This window comes from Aureobasidium subglaciale (genome assembly GCF_000721755.1).
Source record: "Aureobasidium subglaciale EXF-2481 unplaced genomic scaffold scaffold_0, whole genome shotgun sequence".
NCBI lineage: Eukaryota > Fungi > Ascomycota > Dothideomycetes > Dothideales > Saccotheciaceae > Aureobasidium > Aureobasidium subglaciale.
In genome coordinates this window covers 1523451-1549207 of record NW_013566995.1, presented here as the reverse complement: position 1 = coordinate 1549207, position 25757 = coordinate 1523451, and the positions used below count along the sequence as shown (strand labels likewise).

Sequence of the window (25757 nt, the reverse complement as noted above, 5' to 3'; positions counted from 1 at the left end):
GCTTCTTTCTTCAACTTTTGCGATACCCTCAAGTCGCGCCGTGCTAGCCACTGAGCGCCAGACTTCGAACCCTCCAACCTAAAGCCTCACGTCATCTTTTCTACACTTGCCCTCGACCGATGTCTATCTTCCTCCTCTACACGCGCAGGTTATGCCTTCCACCGAATAATAGAGGTCGGTGACATTGGCGAGTGGTCTACCTGACTGCTGGCGGTGAGCACAGAGACATGATTACGGTTTAAGTTGTAATACTGTATAATAGCACACAACGAATTCATCTTCTTAATTCATCATAAGCTCTCTTTATCTGTCCATTCTGTAGTTGTAGAACATCACCCCTGGTGCCCCATGCGCAGTAGCTCTCAGGCTTGACCTCACAACGAGAATCAAACTGATGATCCTCGCTGTCTGGTACTTGCTGACTTGCAGATGAACGTGATGGGTCCCAGTCTTGCTGTCGTCGTCCAGTCGATGCTTCTGCTTCTCTACTGTCTCTACACGGACCTTGTTCACTACATCACGTGCATTGTCTCTGGATGGTATCCGACCATCGTTGACGGCTCGTATATATCAGCTATCTTTGTCGAAACTGTAATGTATCACAAGGAATCACTTTCGCCAGCACGTTCAAACCACTTTGTGAACCACCTGATAGCTTGCTCCTCTGCTTTCTTCCCACACTTGCGTTCGTGATCCTCATTCTCGTCTGCTCTGACAGCAAACCCGTGGTGGACACCTTCGTATAGGGTAAATTCGTGCTCAATACCGATATCCTTCATCTTAGCCGTTTTGGCTTTTAGGATGTCTTCAATCTGCCTGGCTTTCACGACAGGAATCTGCTGATCGATACCAGCTGCCGCGATAGAAAGGGGATAGTAGACCATATGAATGTCCGTGGGGATCTTCAAACGCGAAGGATGAGCTGTAAACCCACAGACGACAAATGGCTTTACATCAACAGCACAGTCCTCATCATTCATGCATAGCTCCACAACCCACTGACCACCCCAGCAATACCCTGCTGCTGCAACTGGAAGATCGGGGTGCGAGGACTGTAGACCACGGAAGAACTTGTAAACACGTGGGCGAACAAGGCGGGCCTTGTCATTCTTGAGAAATGGCCAGCCACGCCAGAGAAGCTTTATGAAATGATATCCTTTTGTGATCCAAGCAAAAGGACCTGTAGCATCGAGTGCTTTTATGCTGATTATCAGATCATGTGGGAAAACGTTGCCGTCCATGAAGTCTGGGAGCATGACTAGGAAGTCGCCGTTTGCTGCGAAGCTGTCGGCTAGAATGCGAGTGTTTGGAAGGGTCCATCCGAAGATATCTGGGAGAATGACTACGATACCCTTGGGTGTCTTCTCGGGAGAAGGTGAAGCGATGTAGACATCAAGATCGTGGAGCTTGGAGGTCGTGCCAGTAGGAATGCCGGTATGGAGAGAGCCGCTGGCGCAGCATCGCTTCGTGAAAGACATTGTCGGTGGTGTCGAGGTTGAAAGTGGTTGCAGCGACTAGGCAATGACAAGCTACTTGAAAGCAATGGAGCGGTAATGCACCTCTTTATCTACTTGGTCGCGGTGGACCATATCAAATGCCTTGTGCTGCCTAGCTCGTACGACGAATCCTTCCTGCTCTCGGTGTCCGATTCAGCCACCACAGAAAAGCGACGGCGTCGGAGTATTAGGCGAACAGCGAATCAGAACAACCCTGTAGATAAGACGTCGCCAGCCGCATGGTCTCAGCAAGCTCACACTGGCTGGATAAGACTGTAAAGGTATGATTGTCCTCTTGCGGGTATGGGCAGGGTGAGGGGTGTCCCGAGGCAATCGAGCTAGCGCCAAGGCTGCTTCGCTTACTAAGTAAAGCCGCTCAGACCTTCTCCGCTCAAATTCTTCAGCGCAAGCTTGCACTACAAAACCAGACCTCTTTTCTACACAAACTTCTCTTTCCACCACAACAGCGGCAGCAGAGCGCAAAACAGTCCTCAATGCTGCTGTTGCAAGTCGAATGGTAAGCGCATAATTTCTTTACTCCTTCCCCCAACCTGATGAAAAAACCAAACCGCAATCAAACTAGAGTCTTTGATCTCTTCGGAGAACTGAAACCGCCTTTGCAAGCACGTCAGTCTGAACTCACAACAAACAATTCATCTTTCTTCACTTCAAACGCTTTTGTCGAAGCATACAAGACTGATTGAAAACAGATGCCAAGTCAAAGCGCTGCTCAACACTCCGCTCACTTGCGCGCTCGGTGCAAGACACTGCGCGCCATGTTGTCCCTTTCACTAGGCGTACAGCACGCGGTCTCTTCAGCGCGTACAATATTGACGACTGAAGAGATCTCTCTCCAAAAGGTACGCGCATCTTTTCCTCCGCTCATCCCATCATCCTTTCCCTATCTTCTGATGAACATTTGAACGTATTTATACGCTGGAAATTACCGACCAAGCCCTTCGGGGCGGTGCCGATATAAAATGGCTATTTCTGAGTCTTACACACATATCCCAACTTTTACACAAGCTCTTCTCTTGAATCTTACTAACATAGTTGGTTAATAGGTAATTCGATTCTTCCACCAACAACACCATCTCCTTGTGATGAAGCGGCACTGGGCTCCGACTACAAACCAAATGAGCAGATATGCCAACGCTGTGACAGGCCTAGAAAACCTCGTCCACTGATTTTCCGACAACACATTTTCTTCGTCAACAATCAGTCTTCAAGAGCTTGGGCTGACACGTATGATAAAGAGGGCTTGCCTTTTGTAAAACATTATTCCTTCAACATTGCTGAGATATGCGTGTTGCACGGACAAATATCAAATGGTATGCAGAATTTGCTTTCTCTCACTTTTCTTTTTACACATTGTGGCCGCCATATGATGAACACCTAGATGACGAGTCTTATCGGAGTTATCCATGCAGACAACCTTTTATTTTATACCATTCATGCCTAACTGAATATATGCACATTCTCTCACTCTTGTTCAAGCATTGCACGTCATCAGCCAGTGACTAACAATCGAGTTTTAGATCTTCCTCCCTCAACATGAGTACTTTCTGCTCTCTTCGCGACTTGCACGCATCGAAAGCGTAAGTTCAGCTCGATTCCCTCCGCCCTTTACTTCACATGATGATTCAAAACAAACACAATGACAAGCATATGTCCGAATTACCTTGACCGGTAGTACTGCAGAGACTGTCTTGTCTGATCCACTTCACCTATGCTTCCATTATCTTGAGTCTTTGCTCACAAGATCTTTGCTGACTTTAAAAAAGAACATTGCGGTGCTACGCTACTTCAAACACCCATCCTTTCTCACCTTTCACTCTTCAGGTAAGCAGCCTCAACTTCGCACAATCTCCAGGAGCATTGTCATTTCAATGATGATTTATTCTATTTATCACGACGGTCTACGTAGCCACAAGTTGGACATTGACGATACCGCCATTGACAATGGCATTGATCTGATATCGAAATGACTTTGCTCTTTCTTTCAAATGCCCTTCAGCAGTTCTTCCGTGACGAACTCTTGCTGACCTTCATATAAGAACAGATCCTCCTTATCTTCAACATTCCTATCATTTTCCATTGCTCATCTGGCTTTGCTGCTGGTGTACGAAGGAGAAGTAGATATTCATTGCACATGCCTGTCGCCCACTTCCTGTAGCTGCGGTGCTGTCTGGCACCTTCGGACGACAACATCACTGTCTCCTTGCTCAACCTTTGAGCATGTCTTCAAGGCGCACTCAATTGTTCACAGTTTGAATAACTCTCGACTGTCTGCTTCGAGCGACGCGGTCGGACAGGTGGACTTGGTCGTCACAACCAATGTCTCAATAGTCACTCTCCGCTGCCAAGTCATCGCAGCTGCCTCGAGATCTTACTCAAACCTGCCCCAATAAAAGCACCCCGAACAGAACTTACGAGAGATGGCTACTCAACTACTCGACTCACCAAACGAAGTACTCCATCAGCATTCGAGTCTCAACTCTCATGTTTCGTCTAGCTCAAGATACAAGAGCGGTACTAAGAGGATCCTTCCATTCGCTCCATGCGATTTGAGGCCCATTTCTACTCTCTGCAATCTCGGAAACTTGCTCAAGTGTGCCTGGCACCCGTTGGATGACTCATCTATACCAGAGAGATCTACCCTTTCCAGTCCTCTGGTCGGCCTTTTGCACCCTTGTACCTCAATTCAAGATGAAGGCTCATCTGCTTGGACTACCGAATGAGTTGCTTCTACAAGTCTTCGAGATTGGAAGTTTCGCTGATGCGGCAAGTCTCCACCAGGTCAACAAACAGCTACGCTGGGTCATGGAAACCCACACGAACGCTATCATCAAGTCTCTGCCAGTCGAAGCCGTTGTTGTAGCTAAAGTCGAATCGAGGCGCACCGAGCAGAAAGAAGCGTCGACACTTTTACCGTTACTCATACGCAATGCTAGTTTTTGCGCTCATGCATACCAACATTCGCGCCGCATTCTTCGTCATGAAACACACACGCCCGACGCCGAGCCTAATACATACTACACACTGCGCTTTCTCACGCTTGGTTACGACAAGACATATGGACGACGAGAAACGATACGTGTCCTTCTCGAGGAACACACAATGCCTAAAATTTTGACACTCCGCTTCTTTTCGCGAACCATGTGTCACGACAGTATGAAATGGATACAGCAGGAGGCGCTCAGGAAAACGAGCGGCTTCGAGAATTCAATTCCTGTTGAAGACAAATGGCTCTATGCGGATCAACTGATAGAAGCAACGATCAAAAGTCGTGAACGTGGTGTTGATTTTCTTTCGAGAGCTCTAGAGGGGTTCGTCGTCAAATATGCCTTTGGACCTTATCCATAGTTGGTACAGATACCTCTATCTGGAAGATGTCTTGATGCATGAGTGTCGAGCGACATCTTGTTGTTTGCATGCTCGATAAGTCTATTAGATTGAGGGCCACCACATCGTCTCAGTTTGGAGGAGAGCAGACGGAGTGGATTATGGCAAAATATGGTTAATTAATACGGATTTGTCTACATGTCTTTGTCCGAAGACGGTCAAAGTTCACAGGACCTCGGGGCTTTCGGGCTTCGGGCAGTTTTTGGGCAGCTCTTGCGAAAGAAGGGAAAGGTGGGAGGAGCTGCGACTGCCCCACCATGGAATGCTCACCGAGGTCACCTCTGTACAATACTTTCTTCGAACGAGTAACAGTTACTTTCTCATATCTTGTAACCTAGTAGACCTCGTTGGCCTTTGATTCACTACCATCTGAAAGCATAATTTGAATACCACAATTGAGATTGGACGCCGCTTACCAATTGCTCAAGTAATCACGTCTTTGCGAGCGCGGCGTGTTTCGGGCAAGTCGAACAGTCATCAGCGAAAGAAGAGCCCAGAGCACCTTCCCACTTTTGCGCCAACATAGCTCGACAACCACCGACGCATCTCTACCACTCTGCGACTTCCTTTTCCAATCGCGACTTCCACTCTTCATACAATTGAACATAATTAGCAATGGCAGACTACTCGGACGACCTCGTCTTTGACGACATTCCCTCAGCCATCAAGGCCTTTGGTACATGCAATCCAGCTCTTGACCAACTTGCAACACCCACTAACAGACCTCTTCCCGCACAGCTGCCGGAGAATTCGTCCTCGTCCTCGACAGCCCCCACCGCGAAAACGAAGGCGACCTCATCATCGCCGCCTCAGCCCTCACACCCGCAAAAGCCTCCTTCATGATCCACCACACAAGCGGCTACCTCTGCGCCGCCCTCCCCAACAGCCTAGCCGACCGTCTCGACCTTCCCCCCATGGTCTCCGCAACCGCAAACGCAGATCCAAACCGCACGGCCTACACCATCACCATCGACGCCTCTGAAAACGTCACCACTGGCATTTCCGCGACCGATCGCAGTACGACATGCAGACTTCTCGCCAACAAGGAGGTCAAGAGTGGTGATTTTAGACGTCCGGGGCATGTGGTGCCTTTGCGTGCTGTGGCTGGTGGTGTCAGGCAGAGGCAGGGACATACGGAGGCGGCGGTGGAGTTTGCGAGGTTGGCGGGGGATGTCAACAATGTGGGTGTTATTGCAGAGATTGTCGAGGAGAGTACAGAGGTTGAGGGTAAAGCTGAAAGAGGAGGACTGCATATGATGAGGGCAAAGGAGTGTATTGAATTTGGAAAGAAGTACGGCATCAAGGTTGTGACGATCGAGCATCTGAAGGCATATGTCGAGGAGACCGAAGGAAAGTTGTAGAGATGGGAAGGAATTGTCCTAAAGGAGATTTCATTGTACAAGTACGAATTGCGTATATGCTAGGGAGGATTTGCATGGAAGATTGAATGTGGATACACCAAACAAGAAGAGAGAGATCCGCAAGGTATGAAGCTTTCTACACTCTGTTGGAAGTGCTGTGTCCTTACTCTTGCAGCGGAACTCCTGAAACAACAAAGTGATAGCCAGATCGAGACCATGTCTGCAGAATAATTCTCCGAGACTCTTTCCAAGCGACATGAGAATATCTATTCCAGAAATCAGGCTTCACTTCTCAGCTTCCTTGTGCTCCTCGCTCTTTCCGTCCTTCCCAATATCAACAGCACCCTTTCCCAAGATCCTCAACGCAACCTTCTCACCACTCCAATAAGCACCCGTCGCCGTCCCCAACGCAACAAACGGCGCAGTATGCTCACCTGCAATCCAAATCCCCTGCTCCGGCATCCCCTTCCTCATAACCTCAATATCCTCGTCTCCATTCTCCAATCCAACTTGGAAATTTGCATAACTGCCGTAGCCGGCAAGCTCGTCACCTGCCCATGCTGTAGCCAATACGGCAGAAGGTTTACAAGCAGGAGAAGTGGGTGAATAATTTGGGAGGAGGGAGATGTAGGGGTGGAGGAAGGCGAGAAGCGACTCATCGCGAGATGGTTGGGGGAGGGAGGCGAAGGAGGCTATATGAGTGGAGCAGGAGCCGTAGATGTAGAAGAGGAGGGATGGGTGGCCTGAAGGTGAAGGTAGGGCGGCGAGGTTCATGGCTTGTTGGTCCCATTTTTCGGGGTTTGTGGAGGTCGAGTAATTTGGACGCAGCCAGTGGGTGAAGCCTGGATAATTTGATGTTGTTGATGGAGTGGAGGTTTGATGTAGTGGTGTTGTTGTGGCCGTTACGTTTGGGATTGAGGTGTTTGCTGTTGGGAGGGAAGAAGTGCCTTGGGGTTCTGAGGTGGAATCTTCCCAGAAGGCTGATGGGAAGGTGATGTAGATCTGCCGTTCGTCAGTTGTGTGCTTGTGAAATTTGAGAGATGGAAGACTTACTTTATCTAAAGCACCATAGCCGATAGAATTGATGGCCTTCTCCAGTCTAGGAGTCAAGCCATTGACAAAGACATCCTTGTTCCTCTTCAACCAACCCAAAGGTGCCGTCATGACGACTTCATCAAACTCATACCTTTCTCCTCCATTCACCGTCACCTTGACCTTTTCATCCTCGCTCTTCCTTCCCTGGATCGCTGTGACTTTACCCTCATACTTGACCTCAGCCCCCTCAAGAGCAGGCCTAGCCACATGCTCCAGAATCTTCGTATACGTTCCTGCCACAAAAGGATTTTCACCCTCAATACACTCCTCCAACCAGAAAAACTTCAAACTCTGCCTATCCGTCGCACTTCCCACATAACTACCCCAAAAATCGCAAATCTGCAAAAGCGTCCTTCTCTTCCTCTCTGCCTCTTCTTGCTCCAGCTCTGTAAATAAACCCTCTGCTTTTTCGGCAAAGAAATCCATCAGAGATTTTTCTGCAGGGATGGAAGCAGTGTTTTCTCTGCTGTACGCGAAAGCCTTTGATATCAATCCATCTTCCCAGATAATCCTGCCATACTCCTCCGCCTCCTCTTTACTCACCCCTTGCCCCTCAGTGCCCAAAATCCTCTGCTTCTCATCCCAGTAATGCAATTGTGTATTCGTCTTCTTGGCAATGTCGAAAATCGGATTATCATCTGTTCCATGTATCCAATTCGGTCCTAGGTCTACAGTATGCCCGAGATAAGAGGATTGCCCTACACGGCCGCCTACTCGATTACGTGCTTCGAGGATTGTCACGCGGTGGCCGTGGCAAAGGAGGATATCGGCGGCGCGAAGGCCAGAAAAACCTGCTCCTACGATGCCGATGTGGAGGTTCTTGCCTTTTATGGCGGCGGCGCGAAGCATTTGTTCTTGATCTTGGGTGTTGTATTTGTCGGAAAGAGTATTCAGACCGCCGGGGACCGGGATGTTGTTGCCCCACATTTGAGATATGTGTGTTGGAAGGGACTTTTTTCGTTTCTGTCCTTTGTCGAAAAAAGGGCTTGGGGGCCAATTTTACTGTGATGCTTGTCAGACCACTTTTGAGGGCAAGGGCAGAGAGTGGGTATGTATATAAAAGGGAAAGGGTGCGACGTGATTTTCTCCCTTGCCTCACATGTATGACAATCCCCATGTGAACTTGAAATCTTTACGGCCGTGTTCATTTTCTTTCCGATATCTTGATTCCTTGATGTGACACTGAAGAAGAAAAAGACACGACAAGGGCTCATCGAAGCAGATACGCGTACTTTTGACCACAGAGACATGGAATGGGGTGAGGCATGGGAACTGCACGCCGCATGTGAGGAAAAAAAAATCAAATCCTGCTTACCTCTCTGACGATGATGTATTTAATGGTGTTATGTCGTGGTATAGATAGATGCTGTAAAGTCAGGGAATGGGACGGAGTCGGGCGGCTCGAGGGCGGTGAATGTCCCCGGCTCCGAGGATTCTCGTGTTCGCTTTGCTGGGCGATCTGGCATACCAATAGTTCGTATAGCAGATGATTGCAGCCTCTGGCAGGCCAACTTTGAGACTGTGTCAAGGTGTAGAGTGCAGATCTAACATTTTTGCACTTTGTCAGCAACTGTTGAGCGCTGAGCAGCGTACATGGGCATGAACAGTTCATTCTTGAGAAAGCATAGTTGGTCTTTATATCATTCTCGTGATAACATGTCTGGTTATGGAAAAATACACGGGTATCAGGTTGTTCGATAGACTCGCGCTACGCCTCCCGCGCAGTCATGTAATGCAAATGCCATCCTCGTCGACCTCTCGCTCGTTGTCCTCTGAACTCTAAGCCTTGAGCTGAGCCTCGATAGGAGCCTTCAAGCTCTCGGGCTTGGTGGTGGAAGCCCATCTGCCCTTGACCTTGCCATCCTTGCCAATCAAGAACTTTTCAAAGTTCCACTTGACTCTCTTCAAGCCCATGAGGCCGGGCTGCTCGCTCTTCATCCACTCAAAGACGGGCTCGGCCTTGTCGCCATTGACGTCGGTTTTGCCGAGGACGGGGAACGAGACGCCGTAGTTGAGCTGGCAGAACTCTTGGATGGTGTCGTTGCTGCCGGGGTCTTGAGAGCCGAACTGGTTGCAGGGGAAGCCGAGGAACTCGACGTCGTTGGGGTGGGCGGCCTTGAGTTCTGCGAGAACGTGTGAGACTTGATGCGCTAGATGCAGGGAAAAGAGTGAGAGCTTGCTTACCCTTGTAGAGCTTCTCGAGACCCTCGAACTGAGGGGTGAAACCGCACTTGCTGGCAGTGTTGACAACGAGGACGACCTTGCCCTTGAGCTGAGACAGATCGTAGACCTGGCCTCTCTCTGCGCATCACTTGTCAGTCACGTCGCATCTCTAGCAGTCGCAACACTCGAGCACATACTGTCAAGGGGCTTGAACTCGTGGAAAGAGGTAGCGGAAGACATGTTCGCAGATGACGTTGATACAGCAGTAGCTTTGCGAAAGTTGAAGAAAGACCTTTGAGCAGTCTTGATATACGTAGAGGTAGTGGTGTGAGAGGCGGAAAGTGAAAGTGAAGGAGCAAAACACACGGATCGCGACAAAACAGGCTTCATGTAATTTATCATACTAATGATTTGTGAGCACAGCACCACTTTCTCTCTCTCTCCCTATCACCGGCTCGAAACTGGAATCGAACTTCACATGCGACCGACGGCCGCCATTTCTCGTTTCGCCCTCGGATGACGCAGCTTCCGTTCGCAAGCTCGACCCCAAACACCTTCGCACCGAGGTCCTGCTGCCAATTTAAACTTTCGCTTGACAGAACCCTGCTCATCAACCTAAAATGGCCACGTCAAGCGACTCCTGGGCAAATCTTTCCGACCACCACATGATCTGTCTCATTGACGTGATCGCTTCCTTCGATGATTGATGTATACAACCCACCATGTGCTACAAAAGCTGCAGATGCAATTGTCACCCATGCGAGTGGCATGAGTACTTTGATAAGTCATCATTCCATCATGTAAGCGAAGCAGCGCAGCGACCGTGTTCGGACAGTTTCGTAAGAATCAAACAAATATGCACATTGCATCTATCTAGCAGCTACACTAGCTGATGCACGCAGCATGGCCAACCTGAAAGTAGCAACAAGCAAAACAACAAAAGCAGTGATAACAAACAAGAAGCTGGTTGTAAAGCAAAACGAGTCGAGCGGATGCTGGTATCAAACCAGGTCTAGTCGTCGACACCGAGAAAATGGTTCCAATCCGAGATTCTACATCATCCATCTGAGAGAGACCGGTGTCTCGATCTCTGTCCTCAATCCTTTTGGCTCCTTCACTTCTCACTGATCCGCTGGTGGGATGTGGGTTTCCAATGTCCTCAGACGGTTCGTCTGCTCGGTCTTCCTGTCCCATCATGGTCCGGGGAGAGGCTGTCCGGTACTTCCATCCTTGGGCTTGGGTGTTCCGTCCATGGAAGGGCTGTCCTGTTCCTGATCTATATTCTGATCTATATCCTGATCTATATCCTGATCTATATCCTGATCTATATCCTGATCTATATCCTGATCTATATCCTGATCTATATCCTGATCTATATCCTGGGTTCTGGGCTGCACTCGTTCATTCATCCAAATTGGCGGGAGCGTCTCTGCATTATATTGACCTGAGCCTGCCAGTGGGCAGTGCGAGAGTCGACGGTAAGCTTCTGCGCAAGCCTTGGAGATGCAGTCTCCTTCTTGACTGTAGATGCTCTTCTCTGGTCGACCACTTCTCCCATGGTCTTTCTCTTGTTCACCTTGTCCCGTGATTTCCCGGCATTTCGCCCGGCATTGGAGGCAGGAGGTGTTTTGGAGACCTTTTCCGGGCGGTAGCCGTGCACACGCTTCATATGGTCAAGTAAGTTGTAAGCTCTGGGGAATCCATTGTCCGGGCCTGAACGGTCACAATCCTTGAACTCGCAGAGGAAGGGCTTGTTGCCATGTCCGTGTAGTCCGTGAGCCTCGCGCTCATGGCGAAGAAGACAAGCGGTGGAGGAGAACCGGTTGTTGTTGCAGTTGTGGTGTTTGCAGCGGAACGGTTTAATATGCGAATCAATATACTTGCTGTGACAACGGTGTTAGAAGTTGCTCGTAACCTCAGAAGGACTCACGCACTCATAGTTGCACTTGAGCTTTGTAGCCTTGTGCTGACATCCTTCGGATGCAAGGAATGGACAGTGATAGCTGCCGTCTCTACCAGGCCTGGTGGAATACAAAGGGTCAGTGCGTGCACGGCCATCGTGGTCCTCGGCTTTGGTTCTAGTGGTCGCAGTAGACGATGCTGGACTTCCAGGGACGTCTTCATATCCGGAAGGAGCGACACTACCGACGGAAGATACTGAAACGTTGCTTCCCAAGATCTGAGCGCAAGGTTGTCCATTGAATGGCATGCTTGATCCGTTAATAAATCCCGTCCTGTATTGTTGAATTGGGGCTCCATAAGGTACGTCTGGGTCCATTTTTGGCATGGGAACTACCTGTACAGGCTCGTTCAGGGTCACGGGCACGGTCATCCGGCGGGGTCCAGCAGCATCCTGGATATGGGCATCCGATACAATCCGGTTGTGACTTACTGCGACATCTTGTGGGCAAGCCTGAGCATACAGGCTGTCAACCCTGACGTGACCAGCACGAGGGATCGTGTTGTTATGTCCGGTGGAAGGGATCATGGTCATTTGATTGCCTACAAATCCGGCAGTCTGTGGGATCATCCCGGCAAAGTTCTGTCCTGGCGCGTTCGTGGGAAAGTACGCTTCAGCGGAGATCTCCGGCACGGGATACCAGGTGTTGAAAGTGGGTTGAGGAACATCCATGCTTTGAGCAGGGAAAGCAAACATCTCGATATCAGCCATAGCAGGCTCTGCAAAGAAATTGTAAGTTGATTGCTCAGGAGCCCAGACATTTGGTTGATAAGAGTCTATCGAGGACACTTCGTGTGACATTGACGGTCCGAGGGATGTGAAGCTTGCGTCCGATGCCGGAAGAGTATAGGTACTCTGGTCAGTGTCACTCATGACTGGCGAGAATGGAGCTGCTGGTGCCATAAACATGCCGTCTGTCCATCCGGAAGGGGTATAGATATCGGTCTCCGGGATTTGCTCCATCTTAGTCTCCGGTGATGCTGACGAGTAGTACGCGCTGTGGTCCATGCTGTACGAGCTCATTGAGTCGCACGAAAATAATCCTGAGTCCGAGCTTTGGCTAGATCCGTCATGCAAGGAGTCCACTGGGGATGTTGGCGGTGTCAAAGAGGTTGTGTCCCACACAGACGAGTTCCAATGGCAGATCTCAGATGGTGAAGCGAACAACGAGTTTGAGCAAGTTGGGGGAAGGAAGTGACAGTCGCTAAGTCAGAAGCAGAAGTCAGCGGCAGTACTTCAATATGAAACGAGCAAAAAGTTTGAGTGATTAAGAAAGGGAAAAAGTAGCGGCCTATGAGTGTCAGCTATCGTCGGTCACTAGAACAGGGTGGCCGACTACAAACCAGTTAGTCATCCGTTGGACAGCAAGCCTAGATCCATGGCGGAGAGATTTTGTACGGGGCCAGATGAGCGTTTCGATGGTAATGCGATGGATCGTCAATGAGAACACTGATAAGGGGCATCGTCATGTGTACTCCGATGTCCTAGGTAAGATCAAGGTATGGAAACAGTGTGTACGCTAGCCAATCAAGCCCTGATAGTTATCCAGGATGCGGCAAGCAGATGCTGAGCTCCACTCGATACATATCAGAGGTGATAGACAACGTCTGGATTATTCAAGATCGCTCCTACGAAAGAGGCTTTGGCGTCATGATCGTATACGTTATCGGAGAAACCATGGACGGCTAGAGTGACAGGAGCAAGTCGACATGCATACGAACATGAGTATTCGAAATGATCCAACAATACGGTGAGGGTTCCAAGGGTTCCAAGGGGTTCGGTTAGTATCTCGCCAATGGACTATATGACGGCTTCCAGGCCTGGCTGGGTAGTTTCGCGAACAATGGAAAGAACCACGCTTGGTAACGGAAAGGCTGTAACAGAAGCATCGCTACAAACAAACTCAAGTCAAGCCTTCTTCATTTAAGATGACTGACAACAGAGCTATCACTGTAGCAAGCAAGCTGTAACATTGGTGTCCTGGATAGAAGGTGGCCGATGAGAGAAAGTCCGAGCTCTCAAGTACCTACCCGGTTCCGAAACATATGTTGTGCTACAGTAATCCTGGTATGTCCTTGATTGGGATTTGAAATGGTCCATCCGATCCGGTTGGGCTTCCTTTGGGTATGAAATCTCGGGTATGATAAATGGTCCTGGGGATAATCCAAATGGTTTCCTAAAAAGGCTGGCTCCCAATGTGTAAAAGCAAAGCAAGACGCAAAGAAAAAAAATTTGCAAAAAGCCCGGTTGGGCAAACATCCAGGTGTGGTAAAAAGCAAAACAAACAGTGAGACTTGGGTCAATACCTGTCCAAATATTCCTCGCGGGTGCGATATGTCATCCTGGAAGTTTGGTAAACTGGCTCAAATATAAAGCCTGTTACACTTGATTGTGTACTTGAGATTTGAGATGTTCTCTTTGAGCAAAACAATGTGCAAAAGCACGAGAGACAGGAGGTGCCAAGGATATAGTAGAGAGGAGCGGATTGGGTATCGTTGGAGGAGAAAGGCAGAAACGAGTTGGGCAGCAAGCGGGTTTACATATGCGAGACCAGAGATCAGGCCGGCAAGCGGGGTTTCTGCAAGCGCCAGCAAGCAATTTTGCCGGACAGGGATGTCGAAGCATCATATTGGTCGAAACAGCGATGGTTTGCAGCATTGATGTGACGAAGAGATCGTCTACAGACGCGTGCGGATTGTCGGTGATAGTCAGGAGTACGGATTCTGTGTGTGGTTGGCCAGCATGTGCATTGGTGGTGAGCGCCCGTGCCTGCACAAACCTGCTTTGATCATCAGAGAGTCATTTTGCCAAAGTTGTACCGATGCTCCCCGACGAATGGTTTGCTGGGCGGTAAGTTGATGGCGTAACCAACAATCTATCGCGGGCCTGTCAATCACCCAAGCCCTCGCGTGTCTTGTGCATTTTTGGAACCATGCAAATAAACTTGCTGGGCCTCGTCATGTCCAGCGGACCAGCGCGACATCACACACCTGCGAGTGCTCATCACACTTTCTAACCGGAACTTTCACGCTGTCAAAGATGTTGAAGCTGAGTTGTGGTTGCTGGAGAGCGCGCTGTGTTGTCTTGCGAAGCTTGAAAAGAACGCCCGACTTCCCGATCTCGTTTCTCACCGCTTGTTCTCTCAAATCGCAGCGAGACTTTTTCCTAATAGCGTCAACTCTCCACTGAGCTTGCTCTGGTCTTCGGCCGAGAGCTGTGATGGTATCGAAGTAAGGCCACCGACATTGTCCAATTTGTGGCTTGTTGCCAGCGCATCTTGGATGCTTGGATATTGCCCGCAGCTGACTCTCACATTCTCACCCGCATATTTATTGAGCATGTTCAAAGCATTATTGTGTAATCGTGTTGAACCGTCTTGTCAGCACTGTCAATAGATAAGTACTTTCTGTTGGTTGTGGAGGGGACGCAGTGTCGCTGTCGAACGTGCGAGGTTACTTTTCGATGTCTCGTCTGGTGGTGAATGTGCGACCCTGATCTGAGCCAGAGTAAGGCCTCCCAATAGCCACGCGCAACTGTATGGCCTGTGGTATCCACCTAGGTATACATGGTTGATTTACGAGTCTTTCGGTATGAAAAAATTCGTCTGAAGTAGCGAGGGATGCTTGTCGCGGTCGGAAAGGACTTCATGCTATGATTTGTTCGTTGCAACGAGCAGTGATCTCTGTGCTCACGCACAGGTTTCGAGACGTCGTTACGACACACTCGGTGTCGTCAAACTTGTCATGATGTACTTTTCAAGTTTCTGCATATACCCAAAGGCATCAGATCGTGTTCATGCAACTTTCCGGACAAACATGTTTAAATAATATGTCGGGGTCGTCGAGAAGACCTGAGTCAGTGGTCAGGGTCCATGAATCGAGTTGCTTCGACATAAGATTCACCGAGGACTGTTTGTGAATGCAGACGGAGCGGATGAGGCTCTTGAATGTCAAACATGTGAACTGTTGAACAAGACAGCCTCCTGTTGACAAAGGCTACCGGTAGTCGAGAAGTATCGGACGAGTCGGGGGTCTAGGAGCAGGGGGTGATTTGCTTCTAGAAGAGAATTGATCGGCGCAACGGGAGTGATCTGAGTGGCTCTCCCCTGTGGAGCAGTTGCCAAAGTAATCTCAGCTCAGCACAAATTCATGAAGGTGCCGGCATGTCCCAAAGTCTTCTTCTTCGCTCTTTCCTGATGTTGGTGACGAAGGCTTGATCGGTCCAACGTTCGTACTGGTAGAAGAATTGGCAAAGGTATAGGTTCAATCGTGCAGGTGGTCGACTCCCACAAAGCACAACACGCCCAGCAACCCCGCCTTGACCCCCTTTCTCTCGTCGCTCTCGACGACAATGGCAGTTACAATGCACCCACAAGAATCACCGGTATCCACACGGCCGGATGCATTCGAAGACCTCAGCGCTGCCCACGATTATCCGCGAACATCATTTCTCGATCCGAGCACGCCGGGCTACACCGACACAGACTGGAAGGCCATGGCGGTGCTGCAACAGAATGGCCATCACCATCCCTCTCTGACCAGTCCCTCAGATATGCAACAACCGCCCACCCCGAGAGCCGACTCGTTTGCCAATGGCGACTTGCTACATCGACACCTCCTGGTCGAGACTGCCATGTTCGACAGCTCGCGTTTCGACATTCTGGCCATAGAAGAGGTCGACGCTCTCAAGAAAGAGAAGACTAAGGTCGATAGCCGTATCGAGAGTACACGCCGCAAACTCGCCTTGGAAAGCAAAGTCCGTGAGGCAGCGCGCTCTCTACATCGCCTGTATTCGCAAAAGGGTCGCCCCTCGCAAAGCCGTAGAAAGAGCTTGCTGGGAGACAGGAGACTTAGTTCGTCAAGCGTCAAGAGCGACAGCATTGGTCAAGCCAGCGATGAACTGGCTACAAGCGAGAAGAAGGTCGAAGAGCTGGTCCAAATTCTGGTGGGTCTGGAGAATCGCAGACAGTATATCGAGAGCAGGCTACTGCGTCACACAGCTGCCGTGCTGCAAGCTGCCCACCACGAGCGGGAAGCCGAATCCGCCGACCGCCTTGCGCCAGACGGTCTGCCTCACATCCGGGACTATGACCAGAGCGCCCACGGCGAGGCCGGAAAAGGACAGTCGCTCATGCACAATGACCACTTGCACGATGTCAACACGAGGCTGCAATTTCTCAACGGCCAGATGCGATCGCTCATCTCTCAGGCAAAGAAAGGCCGTCAAGGCAGCATCGATAACTCGCCAGACGACATTCCATCTGCCTATCCTGAAGACGACGAACCCTCGGTCCGCATTAACAACCAGCTTGAACAACTGCAAGACGGCATTTTCGCCCTACTCGAGGAACACAAACACAATGTCCGGTCACGCGAAGATACTCTGACCGGCTCAAAGGAGGACCAGAGTCTTGTTGAGCAGCGACTGGGAGGTGTCAACCATCAACTATTCACCTTCCTTTCTGCTTACGAAGGCATTCAACCGCCCCCACAACCCACCGGCCAAGGAACACAAGACCAGATCAACTACCTCGAGGAGAATCTCAACAATGTGGACCATATGCTACAACACTCTGCCACCCTCCAAGACTCTCACCAAGCCCTTACAAAAGAATTGGACGACGCCCATGCAAAGGCGAACAACCATGCTGAGAAAGCTGCACAACACGAAGCTGCCATGCTAGGTCTTTGGGGTATCGTGTCTTCCAAAGAGTCTGCTGCTGCCAACAGAGAAGTCGACTTCGACGGTGAAGAGCTCGAGAACAATAAGTCCGAGTCATTCAGTCCTCAAGCCTTCACCTCAAAGGTCCAGCACTTGTTTGCCCGCCACAATGATCTTGAGAATCAGACCAGCATCCTCAGACGCCAGATTGAGCAACAACGCGATCTTGCTGGTAAGACCGACAGCGAAGATGCTGCTCGTGCCAGTGAACTGGAAGAACTCAAGGAGCGTGAGCACGAAGCACTGGAAGAAGTCGAATCTTACAGAAAACGTGTTGAACAGCTCGAGGACCAAATTGTCGAGCTTGAGAATAGCATCTCTGAGCATGAAGACGAAGCACGTATCGCTATCATTGAAGCACAACACAAGGAGAGCGACCACCAAGACCGTCTGGAAGAATTGAGTGGAACTCTAAACCAAGCCAAGGTAGCTAGAGAAACTGCAGAGGCCAACCTGGCTCTGAAGTCTGAGGAAATGGACGATCTCGAAGCAGAAATTATTCGCCTCACGACTGAGCTCGCAATGGCCAAGGCAGAATTGGACGGTGCATACGGCAGTCGATCCGAGCGTGCCAGAGAAGTGGCGTCTCACCCCGAATACCAAGAGCTGGAACAGAAGTCAAAGAGTATGCTTACAGAGCTTGAGCAGCTGAGACATGACAAGGGTCAGCATGAAAGTCAGATGGCAGAAATGCTTGGACTGCACCAGAATGCAGAATCACGGGCAAAGTCACTCGAGGGAGAAATCATCACCCTGCGCGAGATACAAGCGTCTGGCTCTCGCGATGATGGTCGCATGCGCGTGCTGGAGAAGGAGCTTGCCGATATGGCAACCGACTTCCAGGAGCTGACGCGTGAGACGGTCGAGATGGAGAAGGAGCGCGAAAAGCTCGAAGGTGTGATTGACATGCTTCGAGAGAAGATGAATGAGTTGGAGTTGCAGCTCAGCGACGAAAGGGTCAGATGGCTCGGTGTCAGAAGTCCAGGAGGCACACCAGAGATGGGAGCCGGAAGGGAGACAACCAGCACGATGGTTCTGAGAAACGAATTCAAGAAGATGATGAGAGAGACGAGAGCCGAGGGCGTTAAGTTGTTGAGGGTGAGTACATGTCTGTTCACGATAGGTGCGGGTAGAGAGCTGACCAACTTGCTAGGCGGAACAAGAGCAGCGCCGACAGATCGAGTCCCAACTTCGTACGATGAGAAGAGAGCGCAACGGAGGCGTCAGCCCACGCTTGGGTATGAACAGCTCTGGTCTCCGCCCAACTTAAGATCAAGATGGCTTGATGTCAGGATTTACATGCTATTACCTTTCTCGAGTATATGGACAAGGAGTTATTCAATGGGCAAACGCATTAGAAGAATGGAGGAAATCATGAGCATAATGGATACCTATGAGCATGAAGAGGGAAAATTAGAGGACTCGCCATGGAGCAGCATTAGGGGAAGTTTTGGAACAAATTGTATCATGTTCTGAAGGTGTTGCAACATATCTTGTGCACTTTCGCCATATAAAGTGTATTGGTTAAAGCATCGTGTCTTTTGTCGGAGCTCCCTTGCGAGGTCAAGTGATGGCGAGGTGTCTGATGCATGTCGGTTATTGACGACTTCCCATCAAGGTGAAATAATTCGAGACGCGAGCTTGGACCAGCAAGCAGCTTCTCTAACATTCTTTCGTCCAGTGCAAGTTTTCTCGAAACGTAACCTCTTCAATAATTTCTCCCAATATGGATTCGACGATACGGCGAAGATGCCTCGCGCACGTCGCTCGCAGTCGCATACTAGGTCTACGCCACACCAGCACCACAACGACCTCAACAACAGCCACCACAACCACACCACCGCCGCCGCGAGCCCGATACGCAATGCCCTCGAAACCAACCACGCAATCCCCCAAGCCAAAGCCCTCTCCACCTCCTACACAAAAGGCCACTGAGGAAATCATACCACCCAAACCCATCGCCCTCCAACGCTACCACATCTCCACACCTCCAACTCCCATTCAACAGACCTACGCAACCCGCTACTTCCAAAACCCTGCCACACCACCCCTGCACCTCTGGACAGCCGCCAAATTCTCTCAAATCCCTCGCTCGCCATATCCAGAAGTGTGTTTTGTCGGGCGCTCAAACGTTGGAAAGTCCTCTCTGCTGAATGCCGTGTTTGGTCGTCCGAAAGAAAAGATTGTACGTGTGAGTGGAAAAGCCGGACACACAAAAACACTCAACGCCTTTGGGGTCGGAGGCGTGGTGAGAGATATAGCAGCCAAAGACGCAATCAAACAATTGAGCAGTGGAGCACTCATTGTAGTCGACACACCTGGATATGGTTATCATTCACGACAAGAATGGGGACCGGAAATCAACAAGTTTTTCGAAAAGAGAAAGCAATTGCGAAAAGTCTTTATTCTTATTGATGCTTTACATGGTGTCAAGGCGAGGGATCTCGTGCTGTTGAAGCATTTTGAAGATAATGGGATTGCTTATCAGATTATTTTGTCAAAGGTTGACAGGATTGTTATGGTGGATAGTAAGAGCCCGGGTGCGGAAAAGCTAACGAGGTTGGTCAAGAAATTGGATAAAGTCTATGAAGAGGTTGAGGAGCAACTGAAGGAATTAGATCTTGGCCAGAGACAGAAGAAGAGAGACATCCTTGCCGCATCGGCAGAGAAACAGATCAAAGGCCTGCAAGGCTGGGGAGGAGGTGCAAAAATTGGTATTGAAGCTGTTAGATGGGCTGTATTGAAAGCTTGTGGCTTGGACTGCGACGAGCAGGGCAACAGAAGAGTTGTGGAAGGATTGGAGATGCTGGGCGAAGAAGAAGAGGATGAAGAGGTTGTGGCTTGGAAGCCGCAGAACTGAACGCACAAGCTTGCAAGACGAATCAACATGAGTCCAGTCATATTTTGTGGTCTTGAAAGTCAGTCAGCTGCAGAGAGCACCAGCTTACCAACGAATTCAGCAATTGAAGAGACAAGAGAGGCACCCTCGGCACAGGTCTCGGGGTATCAAGGTTAATAGAGCCAGAGCGCGAACATAGCCCACCCACGTGTCTCGACACCGTCTCGTAGCATTGCATAGACACATATCTCAACTCGAGCATTACACTGCTACACATCTGATGACGAGACGATATCATCAGTCTGAGTTTCCGCTTTGCTCTGGCAGACGAAGCGTCCTTGAGGCTTTACTGCGGAGTTCGTCACACGCGGGAGCTTGACGACGAGGAGCGAGAGTCACAGTCAAACAGCCATACAATTTGGACATTTGGCAGTGACAAACTAGAATGAAGATTTCACGGGTGGTGTGTCTTGTGTTCCCAGCAAGAGCCAAGAAGATGATATGTGAGGAAGGAGTTGTCGTCATCTACATTAGAACAAAAGCCATGTCCTTTCCTGCCTGCTTTGCACCGAACAATCTGGCCATGGTAAACGCTCATGGCAGAGATTCTAGTCGTACAGTAACCCTGAATGGCAGGCAACAAATAACTCTTCCAACCATCCCACCAGGCTTTATGGCGGAGTGTGAATAATATCAGAAGCATATACCCATTTTTCATGGTGGATATAAAGCATAAGATACCACTCTTGCCAGGACTCGTCATCATAACAATCCTTTGACGGTGCACCTTACCTTGCTTGTTTTTCATCATCGGCAAAGTGTGTCAGAAAAGTATGAGAGGAAGCCCACTCTTCCAAGACTTCCAACGAGGCTGTCAAGGTGAAGTAGTATAGCGAATCTCGTAGCTTGCGTATGAGCCTCGGTAGCCAAAGGCGAAGTGGAGGTTGTGCGTCTCTACACGGCGATTCGTGGAACTGTGTTTCTGTGATGGCGAGATCTAGAGCGTCTTGAGCGGCGGATAGGGTGGCCTTGATAATTCCGTCGACCATGAAATCGGTATGGTCGAGCCAGACAGCGCGGAGTAGCTTATTGACGCTCGACAGACGCGTCAATAAGCTACTCCGCGCTGGGTGACCACGTGGGAATCCCTGCTGCTGTACGTTTTGTGTCTGCCTTTTGCCAACCCAAAGCCAGCAGGGCAGTCGTCTTTGTTTTTGCATACATTTCATCCTGCCATGTATCCACCAAATACTGCCGCAATACGTCGTCAAGTCTGTCAGCAAACACCCTCCGCGACGCCAAACCCTCCATGTCTGTCATGCGTCTTTATTCAAGGTACAGAGTGTAATCCGTACCGCGGTGGCCAATGCGATGTTTTTGCTTTGGAAGATGACACAGGCAGGAAAGTCGCTATGCGCGTCTTTCACGATGGTGGAGAATCTTCGTCCTACCTCCTGTCATACGAGCTGAAATACCGACAAGAGATTGAGCAACTTCAGATAGAACACTTCGCAAAGGTCGTTTCCTTTTCCGAGACAGGGAATGAACTTATAGGTAGTCCATTCGTGTGCTTGGGGTGGAGGGAGAGCCATTAGTATGGAGTGATACTATCCTGAAGGCAAGAAACGAAAGAAACGAGGTGATCAAGACTATTGCGAATATCACTCCGAATCTTCTGCGTGTTCAAGAGGAAGGTAGGAATGGAGTGTTTCGCCTGTTGTTTCGTCTCATGTTTTTTTTTTTTTGGAGAGAACAATCCAAGAGCTTACATCACTGTTAGGAACTTCAGTAAGGGATGAGATCACCGCAAAAATGCAGCGCAAGATAGTGCGAGCGAAAGAAGGAAGATATAGTGGTGGTGACTTCTTAAGTTGCATCGAGCAAATGGTCCTCTTTGAGAAGTACTGGATTTCCGAGCTTGACCATGCACCTCGTGTGCTTGTCCATGGTGATCTCTCGCCCAACAACATCATTGTAGATGAGCACTACGATGTTCAGGGGTTCGTTATTCAAACATGGAAGCGATGGGATACTTGCTGATAGCCGCAGTGTCATCGACTTGGGTTGGGCAGAAATGGTACCCCTCCAGTTCGCTGCAGCATATCCTCGCTTCCTTACCCACGAACCTCGACCAAGCACTCACAGCTCGAGCGCATCCTTTAACTATGCGACCACAAACACAGCTACCATGCAACAAGACAGACTCGTATTTCGCGAGTGCGTTCAAGCTAGAGCTTTGTCCGAAGGCGGCATATACCAGACCTACTACGATCTTCTTAGCAGAAAAGATGAAGTCAACAGATACTGGTGGTTCAAAGCGATTTCCGAAGCAGACAAGCACAAAGCAATGAAATCCTGCAACTGGGCTCCTGACAAAAGCACTCCAGCTTCGCCTCCATAAGGGCATCGTGACACACCCCTTTTTGCCACAGCATGAAACGGAATGACAGAGTAAAAGGCTTCGAGACATCTCACATCTTCCAAAACATCTCTTGTCTTTCCCCAGCCTTCGTGTTTGTGAAGCGGGTCTTGGAAAGTCCGAGCGCTTTCTCATAAGGCTGGCGCAAACCGTTGCAGGGTTAACTTCCTTCGCCGTTGCTTCTATTGAATTCTACGACGTGTGGCACTGAGACATGGCACCACGCTTCCAGGGAAAGGCTGGAAGCGAGGCAGTCCAGCAAGCCACTGGTTGTTCTAGAGTCAGACAGGAGATGAGACAGAACAGATGAGAGAGAGTAATGTTGTTTGTAGGAAATTTGGTTTTGTGAGATGTGTAAAAAACTGTCTATGTGAAAGAAAAGAAAAAGAAAATCAAAAACACCTTGCTGGTAAATACAGAACATGTAAGGACTGATCGTGTTGGGTTCGCATCGTGGCATCAAATCAGACTCTAAAGATCGAAAGAAAAAAAGAAAAGAAATCCCAATGTGCGCGCGCGCTATCTATATCGTTTTGCAACTCCTCGTGAAGAAATGATTGTCTTGAAGCCGTTTAGCAACGACCCTGGTCAAGAGTCTGGCGAGTGTACTGGTATGACTGTCTGCAGTCGTACTTGTTGCTGCCAGACCAGCCACCGGTGTAGGTAGCGTAGCTGGTGGAGATGCTAGCATCGTACAGAGCACAGTAGGTACCGTGAGGGATACCGTTCTTGTGGAGGTAGTAGGCGTTGAAGCTGTTGCAAGGGGTGAAGTAGGACTGGCCGGCAGCGATGGCAGACTTCTTGTTGAGGACGTGCTGGTACGAGGCGTAATCGGCGCAGACCTGAGGGTTGAAGGGGCCGGGGAAGAACTTGGAGCCCATCCAGTAGTTGGGAGCGTTGATGGCCTTGCCACCGCAGGTCTTGGGAGAGGACCAGGTAGGTCCCTTGGGGGTGGTAGCAGTGGGAGTTGCAACAGCTGAGGATGAGGTGCTGGAAGACTTGATGGCCGAAGAAGAAGCGGAGGCAGAAACCGACGAAGCCGAGCTGGAGATGCTGGAGCTGGAGCTGGAGCTTGAAACAGCGGTGACGGTGGAGAGAATGGATGAAACAACAGCGGTGGAGGTCGAGTTGTCGACGGTGTCAACAACGGGAGGAGGAAGAGTGGTGTTGGTAGCATCGTATCCGTTGGAACCAGCGATCACAACGTGGAAGTCTTCGCGGTATCCGCCCTGGTTGGTAGCAGTAGAAGCATCGAGGTTGCTGCCCCAGAGGGTGCACTTGAAGTTGGTGATGCTAGAGGGTTGAGGGCACCAGTATCCCCAGACGGTAGGAGCAGTGGAGTCGTTCTTGGTGGGGTTCTGGCTGGGGTCGCGCTCAATGTAGATGTTGAAGGCAGTGCAAAGAGCGGTGGTGTCGCAGTGAGCAGCACAGTCGGCAGGGCTGTAGGAAGTCAAGGTGTAAAGACCAAGGTAAGAGTTGGCGCTGGATGAACCGCTCAGGTCCTTGAAGGTCTGCTGGTAAGCGTTGCCGGCTCCGTTGTTGCTAGGGACGACAGTAGGGGCGGCAGAGGCCATGCTGTGGAAAGGAGCGTAAGAAACGAAGGCATCGTCAGTGTCAGGGGTGACCTTTGGGCCGTAACCATCGGGCTGAGGAGCGCAAGGGTCCTCAGGGTTGATGAAACCGCAGTAAGTACCGTCCTCAGGAGTGGTGGGGCAAGCAGTGGTGGAAGAGGTGGTGCCAGAGACAGTGTTGATAGTGGCAGAGCCGGAAGAGGTGGAGCTGGCAGCGGAGGATGAAGATGAAGCGGCAGCCGAGGACGAGCTTGAGCTGAGGACAGAGCTAGAGCTGGAAGCAGAGCTAGAGCTGGCAACGAAGCTGGAGCTAGATCTCACAACCGAAGAAGAGCTGGTGGATGCAATCTGGGAAGAGGAGGAAGAAGAAGGGGTAGTACAGGGAACGTAGTAGAGAGGGACCCAGGCGCAGGCAGCAGGGATAGTGGGAGCGAAGTAAAGCTTGCCGTCGTTGTTGCAGGTCATGGCTTGCTGGAAGACACCGTTGGCCTTGCACTCCAACCAAGTTTGAGCAGTGTTCTGCGAGCAGGTGATGAAGCTGTACTGAGTGGTGAAAGTGCTGAAGTAGGTCCACTCAGGGTTGGCGCTGGTACCACGGTTGGCAGCGAGAGCAGCACCGGCCTGGTAAAGGTATCCAGTCTTGCTGTCAATGGTGAATGCAACAGCAGAAGCCTGGCTGGCGACGTAGCTGGCGACACCGTCGTTACCGGAAGAGCATCCGAGATACTTGTTGTTGGCATCCTTCAACCAGAAAGAGCCAGCAGAAGCAGTAGCGCTGGCGGCGACCGAAGATGAGGTCTTGGTGCTGCTGGTACTGGTGCTGGTAGGCTTGACAGTACTGGAGGTGGAGGTGGTGGCAGGGGCATCGTTTCCGCACTGAGTGCCCCAGAACAAGCAGTTCCACCAGTTGTAGACGCCGGAAGTACGCTTGTCAAGGTTGCGCTTGTTGACAACCTGAGCGGGAGCAGATGAGACTGCAGTAGCCTGGGTGCTGACAGCAGCAGAGATGGACTGAGCTATGGCGGCGCTGCTGATGGTGACAGTCTGGTTGGAGACACCGTTCAGAACGGGAGCAGTCTGGACAGTGGGAGCAGCAGCAAGCTGGTCGAAGTCAAGCTGCTGAGGAGCAGGAGAAGCGGCTGCGAGACCGGTAAGGGCTGCAGCCGAGAGGAAAGTCGCGGCAGTGCGCATTTTGATCAACTAATCAGAAGTGTGATTGGTGATTGGGTGTTAGAGAATGGTAAAGTTGGTGGTTGATTGCTCTGTAGAGAGTGTATTGGGTAAGAGATCTGTTAAAGAGAGTGTTGGATCTGAGAGAATGATTGAGATGCTGATGATGAAAAAGAATGCTATGGAGGAAGATGAAGCCTACATATATACTTGCTCTGGATGGGTATCTATTCGTGGCTGTAGGCATTTGGCATACCAGGTCTGGGCGCTTGACATCAGTGCTCGAAAGTTAGAGAAGGTCCCTGCCCACTGCCGGAAGTGTAAATTCGTCGGTTGTAGAACGCCGCGGCCGCGTCCACGGTCGAGTCCTTCACGATGTCTCAGTCGCTGGAACCCTCGATCCGGCTTTACTGTGTTATTTCCTCCTTGTTTTGGCAAGAGCTCGCGGCGTCCAAGCCTGTCCCCTCGAATCTGAGAAGGCCGAGCCATCAGACTATTGAATACTGCGGAGTGGCTTGTCAACCCGTGATTTGCTTGTCTTCTGGCATTCGTCTGTT

General features: G+C 50.3%; 11 protein-coding genes across 11 annotated transcripts; 6 read left to right on the top strand and 5 right to left on the bottom strand.

The window, feature by feature from the left end:
- Positions 1–599: 599 nt before the first annotated feature.
- On the bottom strand, positions 600–1478 carry AUEXF2481DRAFT_24985 (uncharacterized protein; the record flags this gene model as incomplete). Its single annotated transcript, XM_013493748.1, has 1 exon — positions 600–1478. The coding sequence occupies one exon, from the start codon at positions 1476–1478 to the stop codon at positions 600–602; it is 879 nt and encodes a 292-aa protein (XP_013349202.1).
- Positions 1479–2941: 1463 nt separating this feature from the next.
- Positions 2942–4017, top strand: AUEXF2481DRAFT_152064 (uncharacterized protein). The gene is made up of 3 exons (XM_013493746.1): positions 2942–3094; positions 3281–3338; positions 3554–4017. The coding sequence occupies exons 1-3, from the start codon at positions 3051–3053 to the stop codon at positions 3905–3907; spliced, it is 456 nt and encodes a 151-aa protein (XP_013349200.1). The 5' UTR covers positions 2942–3050; the 3' UTR covers positions 3908–4017.
- A 188-nt stretch (positions 4018–4205) lies between these two features.
- On the top strand, positions 4206–4862 carry AUEXF2481DRAFT_24984 (uncharacterized protein; the record flags this gene model as incomplete). The annotated part of the gene is made up of 1 exon (XM_013493745.1): positions 4206–4862. One exon carries the CDS (start codon positions 4206–4208, stop codon positions 4860–4862), a length of 657 nt encoding a protein of 218 aa, XP_013349199.1.
- Positions 4863–5516: 654 nt separating this feature from the next.
- AUEXF2481DRAFT_594 (uncharacterized protein) lies at positions 5517–6262 on the top strand (the record flags this gene model as incomplete). The annotated part of the gene is made up of 2 exons (XM_013493645.1): positions 5517–5577; positions 5640–6262. The coding sequence occupies 2 exons, from the start codon at positions 5517–5519 to the stop codon at positions 6260–6262; spliced, it is 684 nt and encodes a 227-aa protein (XP_013349099.1).
- Positions 6263–6404: 142 nt separating this feature from the next.
- Positions 6405–8516, bottom strand: AUEXF2481DRAFT_152167 (uncharacterized protein). The gene is made up of 3 exons (XM_013493744.1): positions 8452–8516; positions 7316–8359; positions 6405–7264 (listed from the first exon to the last, which is right to left on the bottom strand). Exons 2-3 carry the CDS (start codon positions 8282–8284, stop codon positions 6548–6550), a joined length of 1686 nt encoding a protein of 561 aa, XP_013349198.1. The 5' UTR covers positions 8285–8359; positions 8452–8516; the 3' UTR covers positions 6405–6547.
- Positions 8517–8674: 158 nt separating this feature from the next.
- AUEXF2481DRAFT_34930 (uncharacterized protein) lies at positions 8675–10030 on the bottom strand. Its single transcript, XM_013493742.1, has 3 exons — positions 9718–10030; positions 9542–9658; positions 8675–9480 (listed from the first exon to the last, which is right to left on the bottom strand). Exons 1-3 carry the CDS (start codon positions 9908–9910, stop codon positions 9137–9139), a joined length of 654 nt encoding a protein of 217 aa, XP_013349196.1. The 5' UTR covers positions 9911–10030; the 3' UTR covers positions 8675–9136.
- An 895-nt stretch (positions 10031–10925) lies between these two features.
- Positions 10926–12488, bottom strand: AUEXF2481DRAFT_75725 (uncharacterized protein; the record flags this gene model as incomplete). Its single annotated transcript, XM_013493741.1, has 2 exons — positions 10926–11403; positions 11455–12488. The coding sequence occupies 2 exons, from the start codon at positions 12486–12488 to the stop codon at positions 10926–10928; spliced, it is 1512 nt and encodes a 503-aa protein (XP_013349195.1).
- Positions 12489–18927: 6439 nt separating this feature from the next.
- On the top strand, positions 18928–20061 carry AUEXF2481DRAFT_24978 (uncharacterized protein; the record flags this gene model as incomplete). The annotated part of the gene is made up of 1 exon (XM_013493739.1): positions 18928–20061. The coding sequence occupies one exon, from the start codon at positions 18928–18930 to the stop codon at positions 20059–20061; it is 1134 nt and encodes a 377-aa protein (XP_013349193.1).
- A 1074-nt stretch (positions 20062–21135) lies between these two features.
- AUEXF2481DRAFT_151812 (uncharacterized protein) lies at positions 21136–21888 on the top strand. The gene is made up of 2 exons (XM_013493738.1): positions 21136–21734; positions 21830–21888. The coding sequence occupies exon 1, from the start codon at positions 21276–21278 to the stop codon at positions 21633–21635; it is 360 nt and encodes a 119-aa protein (XP_013349192.1). The 5' UTR covers positions 21136–21275; the 3' UTR covers positions 21636–21734; positions 21830–21888.
- AUEXF2481DRAFT_34922 (uncharacterized protein) lies at positions 21707–22498 on the top strand. The gene is made up of 3 exons (XM_013493737.1): positions 21707–21734; positions 21821–22040; positions 22090–22498. The coding sequence occupies exons 2-3, from the start codon at positions 21853–21855 to the stop codon at positions 22439–22441; spliced, it is 540 nt and encodes a 179-aa protein (XP_013349191.1). The 5' UTR covers positions 21707–21734; positions 21821–21852; the 3' UTR covers positions 22442–22498.
- Positions 22499–22707: 209 nt separating this feature from the next.
- AUEXF2481DRAFT_34921 (uncharacterized protein) lies at positions 22708–25357 on the bottom strand. The gene has a single exon (XM_013493736.1). It carries the CDS (start codon positions 25219–25221, stop codon positions 23032–23034), a length of 2190 nt encoding a protein of 729 aa, XP_013349190.1. The 5' UTR covers positions 25222–25357; the 3' UTR covers positions 22708–23031.
- Positions 25358–25757: the final 400 nt, after the last annotated feature.

What these genes read in the sequence shown, in the direction of transcription:
- AUEXF2481DRAFT_152064 (XM_013493746.1), top strand. Translation starts at nt 3,051, where the DNA reads ATGAGTACTTTCTGCTCTCTTCGCGACTTGCACGCATCGAAAGC. An exon ending in GACTTGCACGCATCGAAAGC is followed by an intron (nt 3,095 to 3,280) that starts GTAAGTTCAGCT and finishes ACTTTAAAAAAG; the next exon opens with AACATTGCGGTGCTACGCTA. An exon ending in TCTCACCTTTCACTCTTCAG is followed by an intron (nt 3,339 to 3,553) that starts GTAAGCAGCCTC and finishes CCTTCATATAAG; the next exon opens with AACAGATCCTCCTTATCTTC.
- AUEXF2481DRAFT_152167 (XM_013493744.1), bottom strand. Translation starts at nt 8,284, where the DNA reads ATGTGGGGCAACAACATCCCGGTCCCCGGCGGTCTGAATACTCTTTCC. An exon ending in GCTATGGTGCTTTAGATAAA is followed by an intron (nt 7,265 to 7,315) that starts GTAAGTCTTCCA and finishes GACGAACGGCAG; the next exon opens with ATCTACATCACCTTCCCATC.
- AUEXF2481DRAFT_34930 (XM_013493742.1), bottom strand. Translation starts at nt 9,910, where the DNA reads ATGAAGCCTGTTTTGTCGCGATCCGTGTGTTTTGCTCCTTCACTTTCA. An exon ending in CGAGTTCAAGCCCCTTGACA is followed by an intron (nt 9,659 to 9,717) that starts GTATGTGCTCGA and finishes AGTGATGCGCAG; the next exon opens with AGAGAGGCCAGGTCTACGAT. An exon ending in TCTCGAGAAGCTCTACAAGG is followed by an intron (nt 9,481 to 9,541) that starts GTAAGCAAGCTC and finishes ACGTTCTCGCAG; the next exon opens with AACTCAAGGCCGCCCACCCC.
- AUEXF2481DRAFT_151812 (XM_013493738.1), top strand. Translation starts at nt 21,276, where the DNA reads ATGTATCCACCAAATACTGCCGCAATACGTCGTCAAGTCTGTCAGCAA.
- AUEXF2481DRAFT_34922 (XM_013493737.1), top strand. Translation starts at nt 21,853, where the DNA reads ATGCAGCGCAAGATAGTGCGAGCGAAAGAAGGAAGATATAGTGGTGGT. An exon ending in GAGCACTACGATGTTCAGGG is followed by an intron (nt 22,041 to 22,089) that starts GTTCGTTATTCA and finishes TGATAGCCGCAG; the next exon opens with TGTCATCGACTTGGGTTGGG.
- AUEXF2481DRAFT_34921 (XM_013493736.1), bottom strand. Translation starts at nt 25,221, where the DNA reads ATGCGCACTGCCGCGACTTTCCTCTCGGCTGCAGCCCTTACCGGTCTC.